The sequence below is a fragment of the Thalassophryne amazonica genome, chromosome 22 (assembly GCF_902500255.1).
Source record: "Thalassophryne amazonica chromosome 22, fThaAma1.1, whole genome shotgun sequence".
Classification (NCBI taxonomy): Eukaryota; Metazoa; Chordata; class Actinopteri; order Batrachoidiformes; family Batrachoididae; genus Thalassophryne; species Thalassophryne amazonica.
In genome coordinates, this window is record NC_047124.1 from 11,839,250 (window position 1) to 11,862,123 (window position 22,874).

The 22,874-nt window shown below is 42.4% G+C and overlaps 1 protein-coding gene across 4 annotated transcripts in view; it reads right to left on the minus strand.

Moving 5' to 3' along the window:
• Nucleotides 1-22,874, minus strand: part of pcloa (piccolo presynaptic cytomatrix protein a) — a 100,082-nt gene that overhangs the window by 32,919 nt on the left and 44,289 nt on the right. For all 4 annotated transcript variants that reach the window (XM_034163433.1, XM_034163431.1, XM_034163430.1 and 1 more), the window contains exons 4-11: nucleotides 22,594-22,785; nucleotides 15,837-19,911; nucleotides 13,969-15,512; nucleotides 10,343-12,413; nucleotides 5,079-5,126; nucleotides 3,861-3,943; nucleotides 3,577-3,652; nucleotides 2,124-2,249 (exon numbers count right to left, since the gene is read on the minus strand). In XM_034163433.1, coding sequence (XP_034019324.1) covers nucleotides 2,124-2,249; nucleotides 3,577-3,652; nucleotides 3,861-3,943; nucleotides 5,079-5,126; nucleotides 10,343-12,413; nucleotides 13,969-15,512; nucleotides 15,837-19,911; nucleotides 22,594-22,785 — 8,215 coding nt within the window. The remainder of the gene's footprint in view (nucleotides 1-2,123; nucleotides 2,250-3,576; nucleotides 3,653-3,860; nucleotides 3,944-5,078; nucleotides 5,127-10,342; nucleotides 12,414-13,968; nucleotides 15,513-15,836; nucleotides 19,912-22,593; nucleotides 22,786-22,874) is intronic.

Sequence of the window (22,874 nt, forward strand, 5' to 3'; positions counted from 1 at the left end):
TCCAGACTGTCTTTGATCATCCTGGAGCTGATCAGTGGGTGAGCCTTTGCCATTCTGGTTATTCTTCTATCCATTTTGATGGTTGTTTTCTGTTTTCTTCCATGCATCTCTGTTTTTTTTTTTGCCCATTTTAAAACATTGGAGATCATTGTAGATGAACAGCCTATAATTTTTTGCACCTGCGTATAAGTTTTCCCCTCTCCAATCAACTTTTTAATCAAACTACGCTGTTTTTCTGAACAATGTCTTGAACGTCCCATTTTCCTCAGGCTTTCAAAGAGAAAAGCATGTTCAACAGGTGCTGGCTTCATCCTTAAATAGGGGACACCTGATTCACACCTGTTTGTTCCACAAAATTGACGAACTCACTGACTGAATGCCACACTACTATTATTGTGAACACCCCCTTTTCTACTTTTTTTTTTTTTACTTATAGCCCAATTTCATAGCCGTAAGAGTGTGCATATCATGAATGCTTGGTCTTGTTGGATTTGTGAGAATCTACTGAATCTACTGGTACCTTGTTTCCCATGTAACAATAAGAAATATACTCAAAACCTGGATTAATCTTTTTAGTCACATAGCACTACTATTATTCTGAACACTACTGTAAATGTCTGTCTAAAATGGTCACTTCTGTGGCTAACACAACCCCGTTTTAAGAACTCTCTGCCTGTAATCTTCACTTCTGTTCTCAGTTGTCATGACCATGTGAGAGTCACAGCCTGTTGCCAGGAGGTGATAAAACCTAATGCAAATTAAGAACTATTTTTGTTGAAGCTCTTTCAGCATTACCAAATTCTCTCAGTATGTCAACTGTAAAGGACCCAGCGTGAAGTGGATGAGATGTGACGAAGCCAAAGGGTGCATTGTGGGTTTAAACCCCTCTTGAAATGTTCCACACATGGTGACAGCAAGAAAACTGCTTCATACAATGATTCAATGCTTTGAAGATTCTTGAAACAATAAACAACACAAGTGCTTCTGAAAGTGACTAACCATTTTGAAAATGCTTGAAACACTCAATAAATTAGTTGATTCAATCAATAATTTGTATAAATGAAACAGTTACTTCACAACATTACCAGTAAATTATCTCTAAAAATGATTCACTGCTTCAAAATACTCAAAACACTAAATGAACCATTTGCAAGGGATGCTCAAAGTTTTGCAGTGCTTGGGAGTAAAAAAAAAACTGCTTCACAAAATAATTCACCTTTCAAAACTACAAATACAGTAAATTAAACCATTGCTTAACATCAATTTACTGTTGCAAACAACTTGGAACAATATAAATGCAAGTCTGGGAAAATAATTGTTTGGAAACATCACGTGGAAGAACAGAAAAATGATTCACTCTTTCAAAACACATGAAATACTTAAGACAATTGCTTCAGATAATGAGTTACTGTTTTGGGGAAAAGTGTATTCAGACAACGAACAGTAGTTCAAAACAGAAAAATACAGAACACAATGCTAAAGTACCCTCGGCCGTATGAGCATGTAATCAATGAAGGAGTGTGTAGAAAGAATGTGACCTTTTGACCACTTAAAATAGGTCAAGAATAGCCACCTTTGAACTTGTCCAAGGTCTGTGCCCCAAGAATGTTCCCTGTGAATTTGAAGACCCTGGCAGTAATAGGACTGGAGTTATGCTGAGCACAGAAACACGGACGGACAGATGCAAAGCCTTCGCAATACCTGACGGCCATATTTTGGCCTTGGGTAATAAGACTATTACATCACACAACTACTCTTTTTATCAAAAGCTTTGGTAAAGTAAATAAAAAAACTGCTTCAAATGATTCACTATCAAGCAACACGAAATAAAACAATTGTTTCAGATATTATTTCTCAGCTTTGAAAAGTTCATAATATTAAATAAAACATGAAATTCCTTCAATGTTTCAAAATGCTTGAAGCTCTATGATCGTGACATCTTGTGAACAGGGGATCCCGACCCCAAAACAAATCCTGGCTACACCTTCGGGAAGCATTTATAGGTAGTAAAGTATACAGCAGTTAAAAATCATACTAAAATACAATTTTTTTTTATTTTTTTTTTTATCATTATATAAAATTTCTTGCACACATTTAAAATTAAATTGGGTAGACCAGCTTACCTTCAAGAACCTTTCCTGTTTGTTCTGCAGCTCCACCAGGGAGAACATTGGCGACGTAAGCTCCAATGTCTCCATTACTGCCAGGAACCTCTTTGCCTCCAACCACACGGATACCCAGACCATTTCCTGGTGAGAAATAAAGACATGGAATAAAATCACATCTGTCCGTCATCATCAATCACTCTCGTAATTAGTAATAATATATGAAAATAAACTCTCACACTGATACTAGCATACTGTACGTAGAGTCCACTTTACAGCTTATCCACCAATGATCGCACATGGAATTACTGCCAAATCAATTGATGGGTCGAGTACACGTCACAGAACGAGACAAATTATATTTACTGTATGTATTTGTTGTGTTTCTGATGCCTGATTCAGTTTTTTTTTTCTCTCTGTTTAAGGTGCAGCTCCATTCAGAGATAGGTGTGGTGTCTGTTTTCTGTTTCTGTACCCTCCTGTCCTGCGCACCGGCAACATTTCCTGCATTTTCGTTTTGGGAATTTTTCTGTAAATAAGTTAGCTGATACATTCAGCTAACTATTCAAGAAGTCGTTTTCTGAAATCTTGTAAAAATTGTCAGCTCTATTACCCTACAGTCGCATTTGCTACAAGCGACAGCGGCAAAGCGATGACTTGTCATTCATTTTCAATCAGAGTAGGCAAGGGATAACAGTTGCCCTGCCACCAGCTAGGTGGGGCCAAAATAGACCAGAAGTCTTTTATGCAAATGCTGAGTGATGCGACACGGCCACTGCCAATCTGAGTAAATAGGCAACGTGGCGCCAGCTGGTTGTTTGCTCAAATAAAACAATCCAAGATGGCGGAATATGCTACGAAACCACTGTATTTCTGTAAAAATTGGTTTCTCATATATTTTGTAAAAGCTAGTGAGAAATTATCACTTCTAAATCTAAAAATTGCTGTTCTTTTATAACCAGATAACACCTCTGAAATGATTTAGAAGACGTCTTTCGGAGATGTTAGCGTGCTCGCCCAGGGAACGCCTATCAAGCGACACAGCCAACTACTTGTCGCCATCATTTGTAGTCAATGTGACTGTAGGGTTATGTTTGCATTCACCTCAGTTTCATATTGTTATTACACGCCATTTTCTGCATGCAGAGCGCACGTGTATGGTGAACCCACTTATGTAAGGCGCATCTCAATACTGCACCCTTAAAATATCACAAATGCACAGCTAGGCTTTTAGGTGGTTTACAGTGCGAACATTCTTGGGATGTTTTACTGCAATGCAGCAGCTTTGTTCCTCATTTTTACATGACCACGCAAATACATTTGTTTGTTAAAGAAAATGCAGGCTGGGTGTGAAAATAACAACAGGTTGATACTGACGACACTCAACACACTGTGCATCGTTTTGCACATGAGCGCCCCTAGAGTCTAGTTGGTGTTACAGAGGAAAGTATATTTGATTTTGGTACTTTACCTGAGACACTGTGATCTTTGGCATCCCTCTGCAGTTTGATCCTGAGGTGAGGGAAGGGGTAGTATGGACCTTTTCCCTGTGGCCCATACACAACAGGGAGATGTTACAGACACACAAGTGAAGGAAAAATGAGACAACGTGGACACCCATGTGGCTCCTTGATTACCATGAGTGAACCTGATATCGATGTGAGCGAGTCTGCCTTCTTCTGGTTATTGACCGTTTCTACTGGGTGCAGAATTTTACAGGCAGTGTTTGTGTCTACAAAATGCTTGTGTTTTCACCTGTCGCTTCCCCTGTCCGTTCTCCGACCGTCCATCTCTAGGTTTGTCAAACCAGTCGGTCTCTTCTCGTCTAAGGTGGTAGGCTTCAGGAATTAAAACAAAACAGCTTCAGAAACAGTGGCCGGATGTTTTTTTAATCCTTATAGAGAACAGATTTCATCATGCCATTATGCAAAAATTAACAGGTGAAAAGTCGATATTAAAGCGCATCTTCACTTTTGTACTACCCTCGTCACCATTAGAAATGAAGATTCTGAGTTCTCGACTCACCTTTCAGGATTTCAGTGGACGCAATACAAACTTTCTGAACCTTAAACCTGCATAGAAGAGTTGTTCTTACATTTTATTCTTACCTACAACATATATTGCTGGTGATAAAATGAACTTTCTACTGATACTATTTACCTACCAAAGGTACTCGTACTGTGAATCTATCCTGAAGATTCAAAGTTGAGCTCCTAGAGATCGAAACGTAGTAGTAAAATGGGCACAGCTAGTAACTTTTAGGACTGGTATATTGCTATAAATCGCTCTAAAACAAATAAATAAACAAACAAGCACGAACCAGCCATATTTCTTTTGGAGGTTCTTGTACCACTTTTGTATGACTACAAAACAGACTGCTGTTTGCATTATTGCTTTGATATTTTGAGTGTAGGCTGGACTTTTGTAACTACCTGAATGGCTGCTTTGTTCACTCATTCATTCCTTTGTAAACTCTTTTTTTTTTTTTCAAAATGGAATTTTGCACATACAATGCAATCAATCATCAAAAGATGGGTAGAGCACTCAGAGACTTGATTGGCAACCATGTTTAAATAAGGTTGTACAAAAGTGACATATATTAAAATTCAAGAAAAAGCAACACATTTTAAAATAATCAGACAAAACTGTAAGTGGGAGTGAATAAAATCATTAATAGTATGTGTAGTAGTGTAATCTAAAACTATCAAATGGGGAAATTACACAAATGTAAATGTTGGGTGTGCATGTTTCTCCTATTTCTTGCAAAATAAATGATCACTTTGCCATTTAAAATGCAAAACTATTATTACAGCCAATTAAAAACAGTGCTTGAACATTAAATTCAAGTAGTTTTCTTTGTCATCTAATGCAAGTTGTAAACCTTCCCAACATTTAGCCATCATTTTATGGAAATGTGCATTTGACTTTAGGTGCATGTTAATATGTCGTAATAGAACTGAACTAATACTCTACCAGTGGTTGCATCGTCTCTGTTCAAAGCCATCAGGGAATCACTTAGAGCTGGAACCAAGGCAAATTAATTTACACTGCAAAAATACTGGCATCTATACTGTATAATGCCAAACAGCCAAATTAAAAACACCCCTCACATGGAATCTTTAAAATTTTTAACGAGGAAGAAAATTACACTTTTTAGAGCTGAAAACAACACTTTTTTTTCCTCAATTTAGAACATATTTGAGTTTTAATAAAACAATCTGAGTACTGTGTATTAAAAAAATAACATTCAATCTTCTACGAGTTATCACTGAAAATACTCACTGGCCATTTTATTAGGTACATGTGTTCAATTGCTTGTTAACACAAATAATCAGCCAATCACATGGTAGCAACTCAATACATTTTGGCTTCTAGACATGGTGAAGATGACTTGCTGAAGTTCAAACCGAGCATCAGAATGGGGAAGTGACTTTGAATGTGGAATGGTTGTTGGTGCCAGATGGGCGGGTTTACTTGGATTTTCACAGACAACCACCTCTAGGGTTTACAGAGAGAAAATGCCTTGTTGATGTCAGAGGTCAGAGGAGAATGGACAGACTGGTTGAATGGGCAAGTGCATGATTCCATCATGTCAATATGGAGAAACATCTCTGAGGAATGTTTCCAACACCTTGTTGAATCTATGCTACAAAGAATTAAGGCGGTTCTGAAGACAAAAGGGGGTCCAACCGGGTACTAGCAAGGTGTACCTAATAAAGAGGCCAGTGAGTGTAGGTTTTATGATTTCAGAGCATCATGCTGCTTATCAAACCATCCTAAAAATGAAACTACTATATAAATATAAATACACAGAAACAGAGGAGAAAAAAACAGGTCATACGAATGGAGGATTTATTTATTTTTTTTAGAAGTAATGGGAACATGAAGAAACAATGAGACAGAAATGTGTATCACATGCAGCACAAGGCATTATGAATATATTAAAACACAGTACTGTGCAAAAGTTTTACACACATTTAAAGAAAACTGCTATCAAACATCTAATATTCCTAAATACGTATAAACAAGTCAAATGCGTGACCACTTTTCACCTTTAAATATACATTATTTTAGGCAGTTGCTTGAAACTTGGAAGAAAATAGACAAATGCTCTCATTTGCAGGACACCAATATTTTTTTTTTTTACTTTAAAATAACGATGTAACTTGTTAATTGATGGAAGAGCAAAGTTTTGTTAATCCAACACTGCACTGGGTGTGGAACTACATTTTTATTTTTATCAAAAAGTACTTAAAACTTTTTACACAGTACCAGACACAAAGTACGAGGTCTCTTAGATAATAAAGCGACCCTTTTATTTTTTTTTTTAACTATATGGATTTGAATGACGTGCGATTACACCAATCATGCTTGAACCCTCGTGCGCATGCGTGAGTTTTTCGCGTGTCGGTGACGTCATTTCCCTGTGGGCAGGCCTTGAGTGAGATGTGGTCCAGCCCTCTCGGCTGAATTCCTTTGTTTCACACGCTGCTCGAGACGGCGCGCGTTGCTTTATCAAAATTTTTTCTGGACCTGTGAGGAATATCTGAGTGGATTAAGCTGGTTTTCGGTGAAAAGTTTAACGGCTGATGAGAGATTATGGGGTGTTTCTGTCGCTGTAAGGACTTCCCACGGAGCGGGACGTCGTGCAGCGCTTCCAGGCGCCGTCGTCGGCCTGTTTCGAGCTGAGAACATCCTAATTTAAGGCTTAATTCACCCAGGACGTTGTGAGAGAACAGAGAAGATTCAGAAGAAGCCGGCATGAGGACTTTATGCGGACATTCCACTGTTTAAGGACATTTTTTAATGAAAGACGTGCGCGCAAATTCGCCGAGTCGTTTCCGTGATGACTCGGCAAATCTGTGTGCGTCGCGACAGGAAAAACACCTCCGTGTTGAAAACCATTTGTAAAATTCAGGCGGCTTTTGATGGCTTTCAACAAGTGAGTAACTGAGAAATTGTTTAACAGCTGGGCATGTTCCAACTTGCCCGTTAAGGTTTCCAACGGAGGTGTTTTTCCTGTCGCGACCCCCCACGGTCGGGTCCGGCCCGACATGCGACTCTGCCCGCACGTTCTTTCATTACAAAATGTCCGTTAACAATGGAATGTCCGAATAAACTCCTCATGCCGACTTCTTCTGAAAGTTCTCTGTTCTCTGACAACTTACTGGGTCAACAGAGCCTGAAATGTGGAAGTTTTCAACTTGAAACGGCGAGACGCTGCCGCCTCGAAGTGCAGATCGCCATCAGGCACCGTGGGCCGTCCTTACGGCGACACTACCAGACCAAAATCTCTCATCAGCCGTTAAAATTTTTACCGAAAACCAGCTGAATTTATCGAATGGTGTCCACTCAGTTGTGCCTTACAGTTTTGAAAAAATTTTGATCAAACAAAGCAGCAGTCTCTGAGCCATTCCTAAACAATGAAAAAATCGACGAGAGGGTGGGCGACTCCTCACTCAAAGACTGCCCACAGGTGAATGACGTAACCGACAGGCATGAAAAAACTGTCGCATGCCCACGAGGGTTCAAGCATGTCTGATGTAATCACACGTGATTCAAATCCATATGGTTTTTGAAAAAAATAATAAGGTCGGATACTTTTCTAATAGACCTCGTACATGCAAGTATTCTTACCAAGACATGCAACTTTAGATTTGTATTTATGAAACGTATTAGTGTTGTTATCAAAAATCATGCATTTCATTGGACTGAATCCTACTTTATTCTCACCAAACTGCATTAATAGTGAATTGATACAACGTCAGTAACACAAAAAAACCCATTTATTTTAGCCCTACTAATATAATCAACAATCTAAAAAAAATTAAAAGATAAAAATTATACAATTCACTTATAATGCCCAATATCCAAATCTCAGATCATTTTCTACAGAAGCCTAAAATATATTGCAAGTATTACAGGCTAAAAAATTACGATATTCAGTGCATCCAGAAAGTATTCACAGCACTTCACTTTTTCCACATTTTGTTATTTTACAGCCTTATTCCAAAATGGGTGAAATTTATTTTTTTTCTTCAAAATTCTACACACACAATACCCCATAATGACTGTGAAATTTTTTTTTTATTTTTTTTCTAAGTTATTAAAAATACACTAAGAAATCACATGTACATAAGTATTCACAGCCTTTGCCATGAAGGTCAAAATTTAGCTCAGGTGCATCCTGTTTCTATTGATCATCCTTGAGATGTTTCTACAGCTTAATTGGAGTCCACCTGGGATAAATTCAGGTGACTGGATATGATTTGGAAAGACACACCTGTTTACATATAAGGTCTCACAGTTGACAGTCAAAGCACAAACCAAACATGAAGTCAAAGGAACTGTCTGTAGACCTCCGAGACAGGATTGTCCCGAGGCACAAATGTGGGGAAGGGTACAGAAACATTTCTGCTGCTTTAAAGGTCCCAATGAGCACAGTGACCTCCATCATCCATAAATGGAAGAAGCTCGGATCCACCAGGACTCTTCCTAGAGCTGGCCACCCGTCGAAACTGAGTGATTAGGGGAGAAGGCCCTTTGTCAGGGAAGTGACCAAGAAGCCGATGGTCACTCTGTCAGAGCTCCAGCATTCCTCTGTGGAGAGAGGGACAACCATCTCTGCAGCATTCCACCAATTAGGCCTGTATGGTAGAGTGGCCAGACGGAAGCCACTCCTTCGTAAAAGGCACATGGCAACCCACCTGGAGTTTACCAAAAGACACCTGAAGGACTCTCAGACCATGAGAAACAAAATTCTCTGGTCTAATGAGATAAAGACTGAACTCTTTGGTGTGAATGCCAGGTGTCATGTTTGGAGGAAACCAGGCACCATCCCTACACTGAAGCATGGTGGTGGCAGCATCATGCTGTGGAGATGTTTTTCAGTGACATGAACTGGGAGACTAGTCAGGAGTGAGGGAAAGATGAATGCAGCAATGTACAGAGACATCCTGGATGAAAACCTGCTCCAGAGCGCTCTTGACCTCAGACTGGGGAAAGAGCTCATCTTTCAGCAGGACAGTGACCCTAAACGCACAGCCAAGATATTAAAGGAGTGGCTTCAGGACAACTCTGTGAATGTCCTTGAGTGGCCCAGCCAGAGCCCAGATCTGAATCCAATTGAACATCTCTGGAGAGATCTGAAAATGGCTGTGCACCAATGCTCCCCATCCAACCTGATGGAGTTTGAGAGGTGCTGCAAAGAGGAATGGGCAAAACTGCCCAGATAGATGCACCAAGCTTGTGGCATCATTCAAGAAGAATGAGGCTGTAATTACTGCCAAAGCTATATCAACAAAGTATTGAGCAAAGGGTGTGAATACTTATGTACATGCGATTTCTTAGTTTTTATTTTCAATAGGTTTGCCAAAAAAAAAAAAAAGCACCAACATTTTTCATGTTGTCATTATGGGGTATTGTGTGTAGAATTTTGAGGGGAAAAATGAATTTACTCCATTTTGGAATAAGGCTGTGACATAAAATGTAGAAAAAGTGAAGCGCTGTGAGTACTTTCTGGATGCACAGTAGTGTCATTCTCTGGTTTATCTACAACAGTACCAGTTATGTAAATGTTAGAAGTGGAGGAGGAACTTCTTTGAACCATTATTTATGAGAAAGACATCTTTTCCAAATCTGACCTGAATTTTTAAATGAATATTTTGCTAATGTGGCTCTGGTCTCACGTGCTTAAAAAGCAATACTGGAAAAGACATGAAAATCTCTTCCGATTTAAAACACAAACATTAACATGACAGAACAGCTAAGAGTGACAAAATACTCTAAGAAAAATGTAAGCTGAGGAATTATTGTGTGAGGCAGGAAACCTCCCACACAATGTTGCTTTAACTCAGAGTTATAATATCATGCAGTGAAGTCATGCGAAAATGTTACACAATATTTGGAACACACATAGAAAGACTGCATCATGCACATAAATACACTCAACCACACCGAAAACAGAAAGATGTAGGCAATGCATGCACACCAGATACAAACAAAGTGACCAAATGCACTGACTGAGTAAACTATAAAAAGATTCATTCACAAAACTTAAGGGTGCATTAATATATGAAACATGAACACAAGTACATGCACATTTTTAATAAATATGCAACACATATATATTACAAAGATTAGTAATGGATACATGCAAGTTGTTCCAATGCCAAACACTCTCAAGGACAAAACATTAACTAGGAAGAACGTGACAATGTGCCAAGTCTGTTTTTTACCTTCGCTGTCCGACATGGTACCCTGAAGATCATCCAGTAGTGTATAACCCCTACCCCTGGTTGGCTCTTCCCTGATGTGTTGCTGTTGCTGGGAGTCTTGCAAGGACAAGCACGAGCCAAACTGGTCCCTAGAATCAGCTGAGATCGGTGGCAGAGGTCCGGCTGATGCCCTGGCCATGCCCATAGGTTGTCCGACAGGACTCAGTGGACTCTCTTCTTCTGAATTCTGGGCAACAATTGGGATCCGGCCACGCCCGCTTTGCACAATAGGCAGACTGGTAGGTTTGGTGCGGCCAGAAGGAGTTTGATAACTTGACCCTTCTCCAGATGCTTCACCGTCTCCCTTAAGTCTTAATGAAGAACTGGAAGGGTCTCTTTTGATAGACAGGTCCAGACCATAGCATGATGTAGGCCTGGATGATGGTCTTGAGCGACTACCACTAGGATAGGCAGAGTCCAAACCCAGGGTCTGGCCCAAATTTAGTGACCCGGCCAAATTGGCACCCAATGTAGATCCTAGGTATTTTTGTTGCTCTGCAATATTCTTACGAAGGCCAAATGTAATTTCATCCTGCATGAGTCTGCTAGATCTTGGGGACCCGCTGGTAGACCCCAGATAGCTTGTATACTCTGCCTCCAAACCCCTGCTATCTGCAACAGATGAATACTTGGAAGAGAGCTTAGGATCCAATAGCGGAGTCTTGTGTTTTTGGTACAACATGGGCGCTGGGAGTTGTTTCGCTGCCTGCTTCTCCAGAGTAAGCCGACTAATGCTGTACTTTTCTGATTTTGGATATTGTCTTTGGGAGTAGCTAGACATGCCAGAGTTAGGGCTATAGTAGTGCTGAGAGAGTCCTGCAAGTTGTTCTAGGTTGTCTGTCCCAGCCGCACTTCTCCTAAACTCTTGCTTGAGCTGCTGCTTCAATAGTTTTAGTTCATATGGCTCTTCCATTGAGTCCTCTTCATCGGGAGTCTTTCCAAAAGTATGTAGTCTGGAGGTGGATCCCAGATAATCAGACGACCCCAGATCTGCAGCACTCCGGCGCAGCAGCTTCTCTGCTTTGGCCAACTCCCTCTCAGCCAAACTATAAGACGAAGAAAGCCCAGTGGAACCTTTGGCTAATTCTGCAGCATCTTCTAGCAGCATGTAACTCCGAGGTGTGTGGTGATCTATATCTGTGTAATAAGAATCAGAAACTGCTGACATAGGGCTACCTGCTATACTTCCCACTTCCAAGGCCCTGAGGTCAAGGTGATTGCCATATTTGTCATATTTGACTCCCAAGTATGCTGCTGACGTGGGATCAGGTTGGCGGCTAATGACATCATATTTCGTTGCATCCAGTTCGGAAAGGAGAGCTGCTTGTCGAGCTGCTTTCTGCTGCAACAGGAGCATCTGGTGATAGCTTTGTTGCTGAGCGCTAGTGAGTGCAGGAACAGAAGAATATATGGAATGAGACTGGTAGGACTGGGGAGTCTGGTAGAGTGACTGCTGGTATTGGGTTTGAGGGTACTGGTACTGAGAGTACTTTCCATATTCCTGCTTGGTTTGAGGGGGTACAAATTCATCCAGTTCTGACTGAGGAGCAGTTCTGGGACGTTCAAGACCATGACTTTCAAGCTCTTCGTCTTCACCTCCTCCACAACTGCCTCTTGTCTCTCGGATGTTACTAACTTCACTGTCTGACATGTAGTCTCGGTCTTCAGCCACACTTTGTAAATAAGCCCTTTCTCTTTTCTCCCTCTCCTTCAGCAGGGCATCTTTCCTACGATTAATGCCCATCTCCAAGTACCTAAGTTTGGCATCAATCTCTTTCTCCTCTTCATCTAGCTCTGCCTGCCTTTTACGAAGCTTGGAGGACTCTCGTTCCACTAGATCTAGCTCTCGATCGATGTCTTGCAGGATCTTGGCACGTGCCATGTTAGAATTCCGGCACATTCTCCGGCGGGCAGAACCGGTGCTATATGCAGTCTGGCAACTGGCAGTTGTCTCTTCCTCTGAAGGTGGATTTGGAAGAGTCCTCTTCACCTTCTTCTGACTGCCAGTAGGAGTACCACCGGAGCCTTTCCCCTATGGGAAAATAAACACTAAGTGATTGGAACTGATAATGACAGCTTTTTGTAAATCCACACAATAAAGTTTTTGGCTTACATCATCTGCATGAAGTCATGACTGAAAATAATGACTAAGACGTGATTATGCTTATGGGAGGGGGGACAATTCTACCATCTACATTAAAGGTGTATTCTCCCTATTAATCTTACCCAATGCTCACGAATTTGCATTCTTCAAAACTGTTGATTCAGAAGAAGTAATTTATTCACATTAAACCTCTACGGGTCTGCGACAGCTCAAATTTTCCTGCATTCTCAGCTTATTTTCCATCCTTTTTACACATGTATGAGATTCTAAAGCATGAACCGTTCAGGCATAAAACTGACTTCAATACGTCATGATGGCCAGAAGCAAAATAGGAAGCCTAATTTGGTAGGAATAACCTCATCTGTTGTTTTATCTTCAAGTGTATCACCTGCATTAGAGCGTAAAATGAAAGCATCATTCTTCCCCTATTAGATACAATGTAATTTATATTATAGAACTTGGTTTGCAGATTGAAGCCTTTTCTACAGAAAATGAGATGTTTTGTCAGATCCTTCTATCTGAGGTCACACTGACATGGAGTTTCTCAGTGAAATAATTGAAAAAGATAAAAAAAAAAAGTAATAAAAGCTTGAGATAACAAAGCTGAAGCTTCCAGTCCAAGCATTACATTAACTAGCCAATGCTCATATTTGTGTGTAATCATCCATGCTAACTATTTAGGAAGAGCAGATATGGTAAATGGACTGCATTTATATAACACTTTTCCATCTGCATCAGACACGCAAAGCGCTTTACAATAATGCCTCACATTCACTCCAATGTCAGGGTGCTGCCATACAAGGCGCTCACTACACACCAGGAGCAACTAGGGGCAACTAGGGGATTAAGGACCTTGCCCAAGGGCCTTTAGGGATTTTCTGGTCAGGTTGGGATTTGAACCAAAGATCATCTGGTCTCAAGCCCAACGCTTAACCACTCAACCATCACCGCCCCCAGCCACAAGGCCATACCCATGGAATAAATCTTAAAATGCATTAGTCCAGGGCAATATTCTCTTAAAAAAGGTACACCCTACATACAAACCTAAGACTAATTTCTTTGTCATACTTAAAAAAGAGAGAGAAATTTTAAATATTTAAAATTTTAAATATACAAATGAAAGTAACAGGAAACAATAAGTCTACGTTATGCTTAACTTAGCTGGTTCAATGGTCTACAGTGCAGTTTATATGTGGAGGATGTTATTTCCACTCATCAAATGTCTATCAGTTTTGCTAGATTCTAATCACTGTACACGTTTTACACGTGAAGCCATCGAGTTCTAAAGGTCTTAATAGATCACATTTATTCTGATGACAAGTTAAACAAATACAATGTAAAACTACTGTAACGCCACCCTCATTGGAGATTGTATCAAGAAATGTGTTCAAGATGAAACAGTTTACCTTTGCCAAGGGTTTTTTTTGGTTTTGTGTTTTTTTTGTTTTTTTACTGTGACACACATTAAAATAACAGTACTCACTGTGTAACCATCACCACACTGAGTGCTGGATGTTTCCGTTTCTTCACCTGTTGGACTCATGGGCTTAGGGTCAGACATGGATCTTTGTATGGGTTTTGGGCCTCGAGGACTTCCAGGAGACCCTTTGGATTGTTCGGTGCTTCCTTTTAACGTTTGAGGGCTGGTATCACCCAATGATTTCTCATAAGATACAAACTCGAGGGATTTGCTGGGAGATATGCAAGGGGATATGGGGGAATAGAGCACTTTGGGAGATTTAGGATGGGCTTGAAGCGTGGAGGACTCAGTTTTGAGGTTAGAAGGCTGCCCTATTTCTAAGGGAGTGGGTCGTTTCTTTGGCGAGGTCCTTTCAGAATCAGAAAGTTCCATTCTAGTGTCCATCCTTATATTCCCCTCTGTGTCCGTTTGTATCGAGATCTCAGTGTGGGCTTGAAAAGAGATCTCTGACTGTCCACTCCTGTCTCCCCTGGAGGTGCGTGGTCGGCTTTGGCGGCTTCTGTTCTGAGATTCCCACTCATCTTGATCCTCGTCATCAGTCTGCACACAACTGTCAACACTCTTTTTCGTGCTTCTCCTTTTTCTCCCTGCTGTATAAGCATTGCTGACTGCTTCATCCTCTTCATCTGTTTGGCAACCACTATCTGTGATCTTTCGGGAAAGTACTGTCCCATCAGGACCTATGACAACTGCCTCTTGCAGGCCGTGGCCTGGCACATCTCCGCCTGGGTACATCTGTCGAAGTTTTTGCTCCTCCAATTGCAAGCGAAGCTGCTCTTGGAGTCTCTGGATCTGCTCAAGCTGCTGCTGTTGCTGAGCATAGGTTTCTTTTTGCATCATGAGGTGAGCCTGTCTTTCCTCTTCTTGTTGGGTCAAGATCTGCTGCTTCATTGCCTGCAGCTCTTCCAGTTCCTTTTGTACAAGGAGCTGCTCTTGCTCACGGAAACGTTGAATCTCCTGGCGCTCCCACTCTAATTCCTCAGCCAGGCGTTGTTGTTTGAGCTTCTCCATCTCCAGCCTCTCACGTTCAGCTTGATATTGGCCATTGACAGGAACCATGGGTGAGGACAGAGCCTCCAGTGAGGCAGCAATCGCCTCCAAGGATGCATCAGTGTAGCTGTCAAGGGACAGAGAAGTGGTTGCAGTGGTAGCAGCATCAGTAATCGCTGTACCTCCTCTACTCATCTCCAGATTGAGTGGTGCATCGCCTTGTTCTTCTGTGGCAGGAGTGGAGATAGTAGAGAGGAAACTATGGGACCGAGTAAGTGGCAAGTTCTGGAGGTTGGACAGGGATGGCATAGTGTCACTGGTATGCATACCTGAGGGTGTATTGTATGCGGTGCTGAAGATGGACCCAGGCTGGGTGGTAATAGCATATGTTGAAGGGATTGGTGCTGCAACCGAGGAATATACTACCCCATTTGAGGACCTTAAGACACTGCTTGTACCAAAGAGTGCATCACCAGTACTTGTGGTTCTGGCTTGGTTATATGGTGGAATTGTCATCCCAGCATATGTCGTTTTCTTGGAGAAGTCAACAGCTTCACCTGTCAAAAGTCAAGAAAGTATCAGTTGAGCCCATGTAATGCAGATGAAGTTAATGCTGAAGCAAGCCATGCCTCACACTTATGACAATGATGGCACAGTGGAGGAAAAAAACAAAAACAACAAATTCAACGTGGAGACGTCCAACAAGCCCACACAACATACACAGTAACAGCATGCAGGCACAACCATCATTACTGACGAACAAAGGAAAATAAATGCCCATGCAGCACAAAAAGTTTAAAAAATGCCATATTATCCATGAATAAGTGCAGGGTGTGGCAAGTAGCATTTAAGTGACAGGTCAGCAACGTCACTGAACTGACCTGCATCAGAAATCTTTGCAGAGGTTAGATCAACTGCACCATCAGTGGTGCCATTAAACATGTAGCTGTTCTTGCTCTTGTAAAAGAACAGGCCAGCCTCTGCAAGATTAGTGTCCGACATGGATGGTTTAATTCCTCCAAAGCCCCTCATACCATAAGGTGAGCGGTCAAACTGATAATGGTCATCGCGATATCCAAAACGGTCTTCGGGTAGAGGTGTGGCGGGCTGTTGAGTCGTGCAGCTTCCTGCAAATGGTAACTTGTATATAACATCACAACACACGGCTCGTTTTCCTGCGGTCAGATCCACTGGCTTGCCATCATCATCTGTGATTACCGCTGTAATAACATCTACAGAACCAGCATCCAATGAGGCCACTGTGTTGAATGGTTTTGTTGTGGTAAGGTCAACAGCTCCAGCCACTATATCAGTGCCTGTAGTTAGTCCATTAGCAACACAACCTGCAACAGCGGTAGGTCCAATAATAGCAGGACTGGGCTGGAAAGGTCCTACACCTGTACTTGATCCAACTGTAAGATTAATGGGGATTTCCGTGCTAGCGTTAGTAGAGGGCTGAGAGTCAAGAGGTCTATATATAATTTGGGAAATGGGCTCAAATGATTTGTTTTTTGTTAGCTGAAGTGGTGCTGAAGACGCTTGTAAGGTGTTTACACTGTCATATCGCTGGATAGTAGCAGCACAGGTCACAATGGTAATGCTGTCAGTCACTATGGAAACAGTGGAAGATTCTGCACTCAGGTTGACTACAGGTGACTGCACTGCACTGTTGTGGCGACTGATATCTCCTGTAAAGGTCTGACATCTTGAGTCTGGACCAGAAGACAGATCCATACCATTCTTCTCTGATTCTGGGTTTTCCTTCACTGTCCTAAGGTCTACCACCTCGCACAATTGGAAGGTCTGTCCATTCTGTATTGGCAGTTGGTGCTTAGATTTCGCCATTGAGATTGGGACACCATTTGCTCTCGGAGCTGGAACTGGGGGTGGTGTCCTTTCGTGGACAACAGAGACAGTGGTTCTTTGGACTTCTGTAGTGACCAGTTGAGAAATGAGGTTAGGTGTAACCACGGGTGGTTGTGCTGAAGCAGATACAGCCTCGATTATATGACAAGAACTAGACACATGTTTTTCAGGGCCACATATCTCTTGGCTTTCAATGGATTCTCTAAATCGAGTGTATGCGAGAGGCACCCTGGTTGTCTGTGGAGAGGATGGTTGTGGATGCTGCTGTGAAGAGACCTGAGATTGAGATTGTGGCTGGTGGTAACTTTGCAGCTGATGGTGCCATGAAGGTGATGCTGACCCAGGGCTAGAAGGAGCCTGGGATGAGATCATCTCAATTGGGGAACTGGGCTGAGATGGTAGGGTGATGACTACATAGGTGTCACGAAGATTACTGGCATATCTTGGGGAGAGAGGAGACTTTGGAGAGGGTTGAAATTGCTTGGTCTCACAAGATGGACTCAGATTTAGAGCTATGTCAGTGGGACATGTGGCAAGTATAGTAGGTCTTGAATGATGAGGGGTATGGGCAGGAGAAGATGGTTGAGAAGTGGGTTTTGGTGCAATTGGTGGTTTGGCACCATATCCTGTTCTGGGGGTATCTCCCATCATTGCAGGAATAGATGGTTTTGGAGGGATAGGAGGAGGAACATGAGGTTTGTATGTTGGTGTAACTGTTTGTTTGGTAGATCCACCTTGGGTTGTAGTCGTAATTGTCATTTCTGGCCTTGCTGGAGTTGCCTGAGGTGGAAGAGGAACTGGGGCTTTTCTGGGAAAAATCGTTGGTTTTGGTGGGGTTGGGGGAGGCAGAGGAGGTGCAACAGGTATTTCTGCTTTTTCCTGAGAATTAGTCCTACGCAGGATGCTTGGCTTTGGAGCCACAGGTGGGGCTGTCGACACTATGCTGGGTATACTGGGTGTGTATTGCGGAACTGTGGGCAAGGGTGACACACTTGACATCACAGTGGCTGACGTTCTTGGAAGTGGACTGGATAAATCTACAACATCAGACTGTGATGGTGCCATGGCACTATGAAGTGGCTGGTCTAATTTAGATGGTGGCTGAGCATCAGAATATAGTGTCGCAGGCTCAGTTTCAACAGATGATATTTCTACTTTTGTGTCTTCTTCAGGTGTTTTGTAATCTTCCTTTTTAATCGCACTCATCTCATCATCAGAAGACAACTCTCCCGAAGAGCACTGCGTCACCTTTAAGTCTGGAATTGAATGCAGTGTCCTTCGAGTTGCAGTCGTTTCCAATTCTGGCTCCTGCTGCGTTGGACTTGTTCCAGGAGTGAGCACTCGTTTCATTAGCTCTTCATATGCTGATTCGGCATCCAGCAATGGTTTTCCATCTTTGCCTAATGTTTCTGCACCACCTTTCGGGAAGGCGTTCTTAGCAGGCTGCAGAATAATTTCTGGAATAGGGCTTTCTTTTTTTGGCTGCATATTTTGATATTCCTGCTCCAGCTGCATGAATTCCTTCCTCTTCTTTATCATGTCTTCATATACTTCATCTGGTGATCTCAACTTTTTAGGTTGAGCAGGAACAAGGATTTTCTCAGGCTCCTCCAGATCGACTGTTGAGTTATCGATAAGAGTCTCATAAGCGTAGTCCTCAATGAGCATACCTCCATAAAGGGACTCTTTCACTGACCGAATCTCCGTTTTGTCAAGTGTTGGAGATTTAGCTCTCAACATTATCTCCTCGTAGGCCTCATCAGCAGATTTGAGAGGTTTGTTCTGTGTTTTGTTGGTCTTGTCATCAGTTGGTGAGTGAAGCGATACCGACGTAGGCAGTTGGTATGTTTTCTGCACCGCTGCAATCCTTGTGGCATGGCTCTCAAATCCCTCAGGATCTGATTCAATGCTGGGGGAGAAATCAGAGCAGGATGATCTTCTGATCTCCTCCATCTCAGCTTCTTGTCTCAATTCTTCAGTCGGCGAGGCATCTTCAATTGGAGAGAGGTTGCTCGGTGGTGTTTTTGCATGCTCCCGTCTCCTCTGGGATCTCACATCTTCTTTGTCTTTCTTGGATTTTTTCCCAGAGCCTTTCTGTTTCTCTTGCTCCCTGAGCAGCTCCTCTTCTTCTCGTAACTCTTCTTCCTCAGAAGAGTCTTCAATAGTTGGCAGCATTTGGCCAGGTTGCCTGTGTTTTGCTTTCCGGTGCTGTTTGCCCTCACCAGAGCGGATGTGGCTGGGACTGCTGTCACTGTCTTCATCCATTGAGGAAAGAGATGTTGGCGATGTCCCAGGAGTGAAACTGGAGGCATGTAAACTAGATGAACCCTCACCTTTAGACCGATCATCTGGTGAGTCTGTCAGGCTCTCAGGCTCTCCATCATCATTAGGCACACACATCGGGCTGCTTGTTGTGTTCAGCTCAATAGTTTGGAACTTTCGAACAGCAATGCCACTCTGAGGTGCCTCTTCTTGTTCCTTTTTCTTCTCTATATCACCTTCTTCCAAGGGCTGGACCAGGTTCTTATCTTCATCATCTGGGCTGATGGTGCTTTTCTTCATAAGTCGTCTGGTTTTTCCTGCTGTGCTCCTCTCTACAGCTTCTGTCCTCTTCTGCTTCTTCTCCTCCTGTGTGAGTTTTGGCCGAGTTAGCTTTTCTTCATCAGATGGAGAAGCATTTTCATTCTCACTCATTTCTATGATCTGTTTTTGAATAAAATCTTCATCGCCTGACACAGGACTTTCTTTTTCAAAGCTTTCACTGCTGTCATCCAACGAGTCTCCCTTAATGTCAGTGGGCACAAGGAGCTTTTTCATTTTGGTTCCTGTGGCATTGTCCTCGCAAGTATGTCTGTCCTCTTCTGAACTTGGTGAATCAGGTGAGAGAGGGAGCACCTCTAATTTACGCCTGGTTTTTAGCGTATCAGTGGGTTTCTCCTCATCATCCTTTGGTTGCGTGGTTGCCTGAGCCTCAAGAATAGGAAGGACTGTGTTTTCCAGCTTTGCCAAGTCTGAAGGGCTGGTGGGACTGGCCTCCTTGGCATCCGCTGGCTTCTCCCCAGGTTCTTTCAAGGTCTCCGTCATTTTTACCTATTGGGTTGAAATAAGACAGTAAGACATGTGACTTCTAGTGCTGTGATTGATCAATTAAACACATTCATTTGGATGTTTTAAGCAAGTTACATTTGCTTTCTGGAATTAAGAACTTTTAAAAACATGAGCGTGATTGTCGACAAAATATTCTAGATTACATAAGGAACGTTTCCACTGGCGGAACTTGACCTAGTTCACAGATGCAGCGAATGTTTACAGGAACGGCCGCGTAATTGGCTTTCTCGCCCGTTCTGTTGAAAACCTACCAGCCTCATGCACATTTTGCAGTCGTCTCCCCCATGATGAGTAACCGACCAGCCAGCATCAACCTCCGCCTAACAGTTTTTCACAACCACTCTGAAGTATCCATTAAGGAACAGGGACTTATCTTGCTCCCCAAAAAAAGCCCTGACAAATTATATTTCAAAAGGGTGGTTCCAGCTGTAGAAACAGGATTTTAGTAATTAGAATAATAATGGTTATAATGAATATTGTATCAGCCACTTACCGCTCTGGTGGCAGTTTAACAGATTTTAACAAGTTCAAGTCTAAAACAAACACCTATGACTTGATTTTTCACGTTTCCCAGCCCTTGGAAATATTTTTTTTTAAACAATGCAGCTCCAAACTACTTTTTGTGAGCACTCTTTTGCATATGAACACTTAAGTGTCCCTTAAATTCAGCAGTGATATAGTGCAGGATATAAGAAACTATATGGAATATCATCCACTCTTTGTGCTAAAAGTCACCTTAGCGTCTGCATCTTCTTCAACGCGCGTTCTCGAAGTCTGAACTTTGGTTTCTCTTTTCTCTTCAGTGAGAGTTTTCTTCTTCGGACCTTTGTCCTGCTCACTACCTACAGGGAACGGGCTGTCAGGTTCTCCTACAAGGACTGAAGCTACAGATTCAGACGTAACCTCGCTGTCAAAAGCAGGCTTTGATACATCACGCTTTGTTGAGACTACCTCGTCTCCTACATCAAACGCCGCGCCGCCTTCCTCCTCACAGTCTCCACTTGCTTCCGATACTGAAATAAGTTCCCAGTTGTTGCCACCAACAAGTTGTGACTCAACTTTTTTCCCTTTTCTGTCGAGCTTTGCTTCCTCCTCTGTGGTTGACACTTTTTGCTGAACAGCGTGCGCGAGCGGCGTCTCATTACTGCCTGTCAGAACGCTCACTCTCTTCGCATCTTGTTGATTTTCGGCAGCGCTGTTTGTCTTTTCTGATGCCGTTTCTGTCTCGTCCCGATTGAGTTTCTCGTCACGGGTTTCATCTCGCCCGTGTGTCTCATTAATTACAGATGAGGACGACAGCAGCTCCATGCTTTGCTCCTTGGCTTTGACATTTCCGTGCTCATTACTATGAGGAGCTGGAAGGAGAGAAGTAGCTTCACCTTTCTGAGACACATCATTTAATGTCAGTTCTGCTTCAACAGTTGCACCTACAGATGTCCTCCCTTCCTCTGGATGTACTACATTTTCAGCTGTGGCTTCAGTGTCAGACTTCTCTGGCAGTGAAGAGGTGCTAACCCAGCTGTGCTGAGCTGGGAACAATACGTGTTTTGTTTCTGCTACAACTTCATGCATCACCATCTCTTCTTTAGGGATTTCTACAGGGACAGTAAGCTCTAACTCCGGTGCCTGAGGCAGTGACCACAACCTTCCTGCTTCTCCTTCAATTTTATTTATTATAGCAAAAACATTTTTAGTTTCTGCAAAGGACATTGCTGAACTTCTTTTATCTTCTTCCTCGTTAAATTCATGGTCAGGATATTTCAACTTTACTGATTTCATGTCATCTACAGTTTCATCTAATCCTTCTTCACTAATGTTACTCATACAAAGTTTATTCTTCCCAGGTGGGTCAACATGCACTATATTTTCTACAGCCTCTACTATCATCAAATCTTGTTTAAGCTTTACAAATAAAGCAACATCATTCTTGACATCAACCGCCATGATTTTGGTCTGCAGTTCTGGAGTTCGTTCACGATGGTACTCATGAGAAGCTGTGTCTGATGTAATTGTTGGAGGAGCACCTTGAGGTTCAATAACTTGAGGTGTCTCAACTACCTTGCTTCCCTTTTCCTCAATCGCTGTTGTGTCATCTTCATTTATAATGGATGCTAATGGATCTGGCTCAGAATCAGGTTGAACGGTCATGTCCAATGTGACTGTCTTGGAGACTACGGCGAGCTTTGATTCACTTGAGTTTGTTGTCAAAGTTGGGTCTACTTTTCCACAACCTTGGAGAATTGAAGCCTCATTCCGAGAAACCTCTTTGTCTGACTCAACCTCTAACCCAACAAGGCCTGCTGTCTTACCTAAACCGAATTTCAGCAAAGGTTCTTGCATTTCACATTTCACAGCTGGGGGGTGTTCCTGTCTTGCGTTTTGTGTGTTACTCTGCAGTTGATCAATTACTGTGGTTTTACTCCCAGATGCCTCTGACACAACTTGAGAGGCCTTTGGGTGAAAATCATCTGCTGCTAAAACTCTCTCAATTGCGCCGTCTGAATTTGTAGCTTCTTTTTCAAAATGTTCAACATCTTTATCTCCTTTTGAGTGAGTCATTTCCTCAGAGGTATTAGCAGTCGGAGAGGTGCTATCAGAAGGAGGGGAGCCGTAATCAGGTGAAAATGGCACACTACCAGGTGCTAAAGAAGTTGTGAGCACTACCTTGGTCTCGGGAGGTGGTGGGGGTTGGTCTTCTGTCTCTACTACAGGTTTGCTATCTACAACAGCAGGTGTAGGGGTGGAGGAGGGAGCACGAGGTTGCTTTTTGGGGGAATCCATGGTTGGAGGTGGCACATCTCCCAGCTGGCCTGACATAGCTCTTTGGGTCTGGCAGTTGAGGCAAAGCCATTCTTTCTGTAAGGCAAAGGCAGGAGCAAAAACATTAGAACGGTAACTGTACTATATATTCAGAATATATTATTCTACTTTATTGTAAAAGCCAT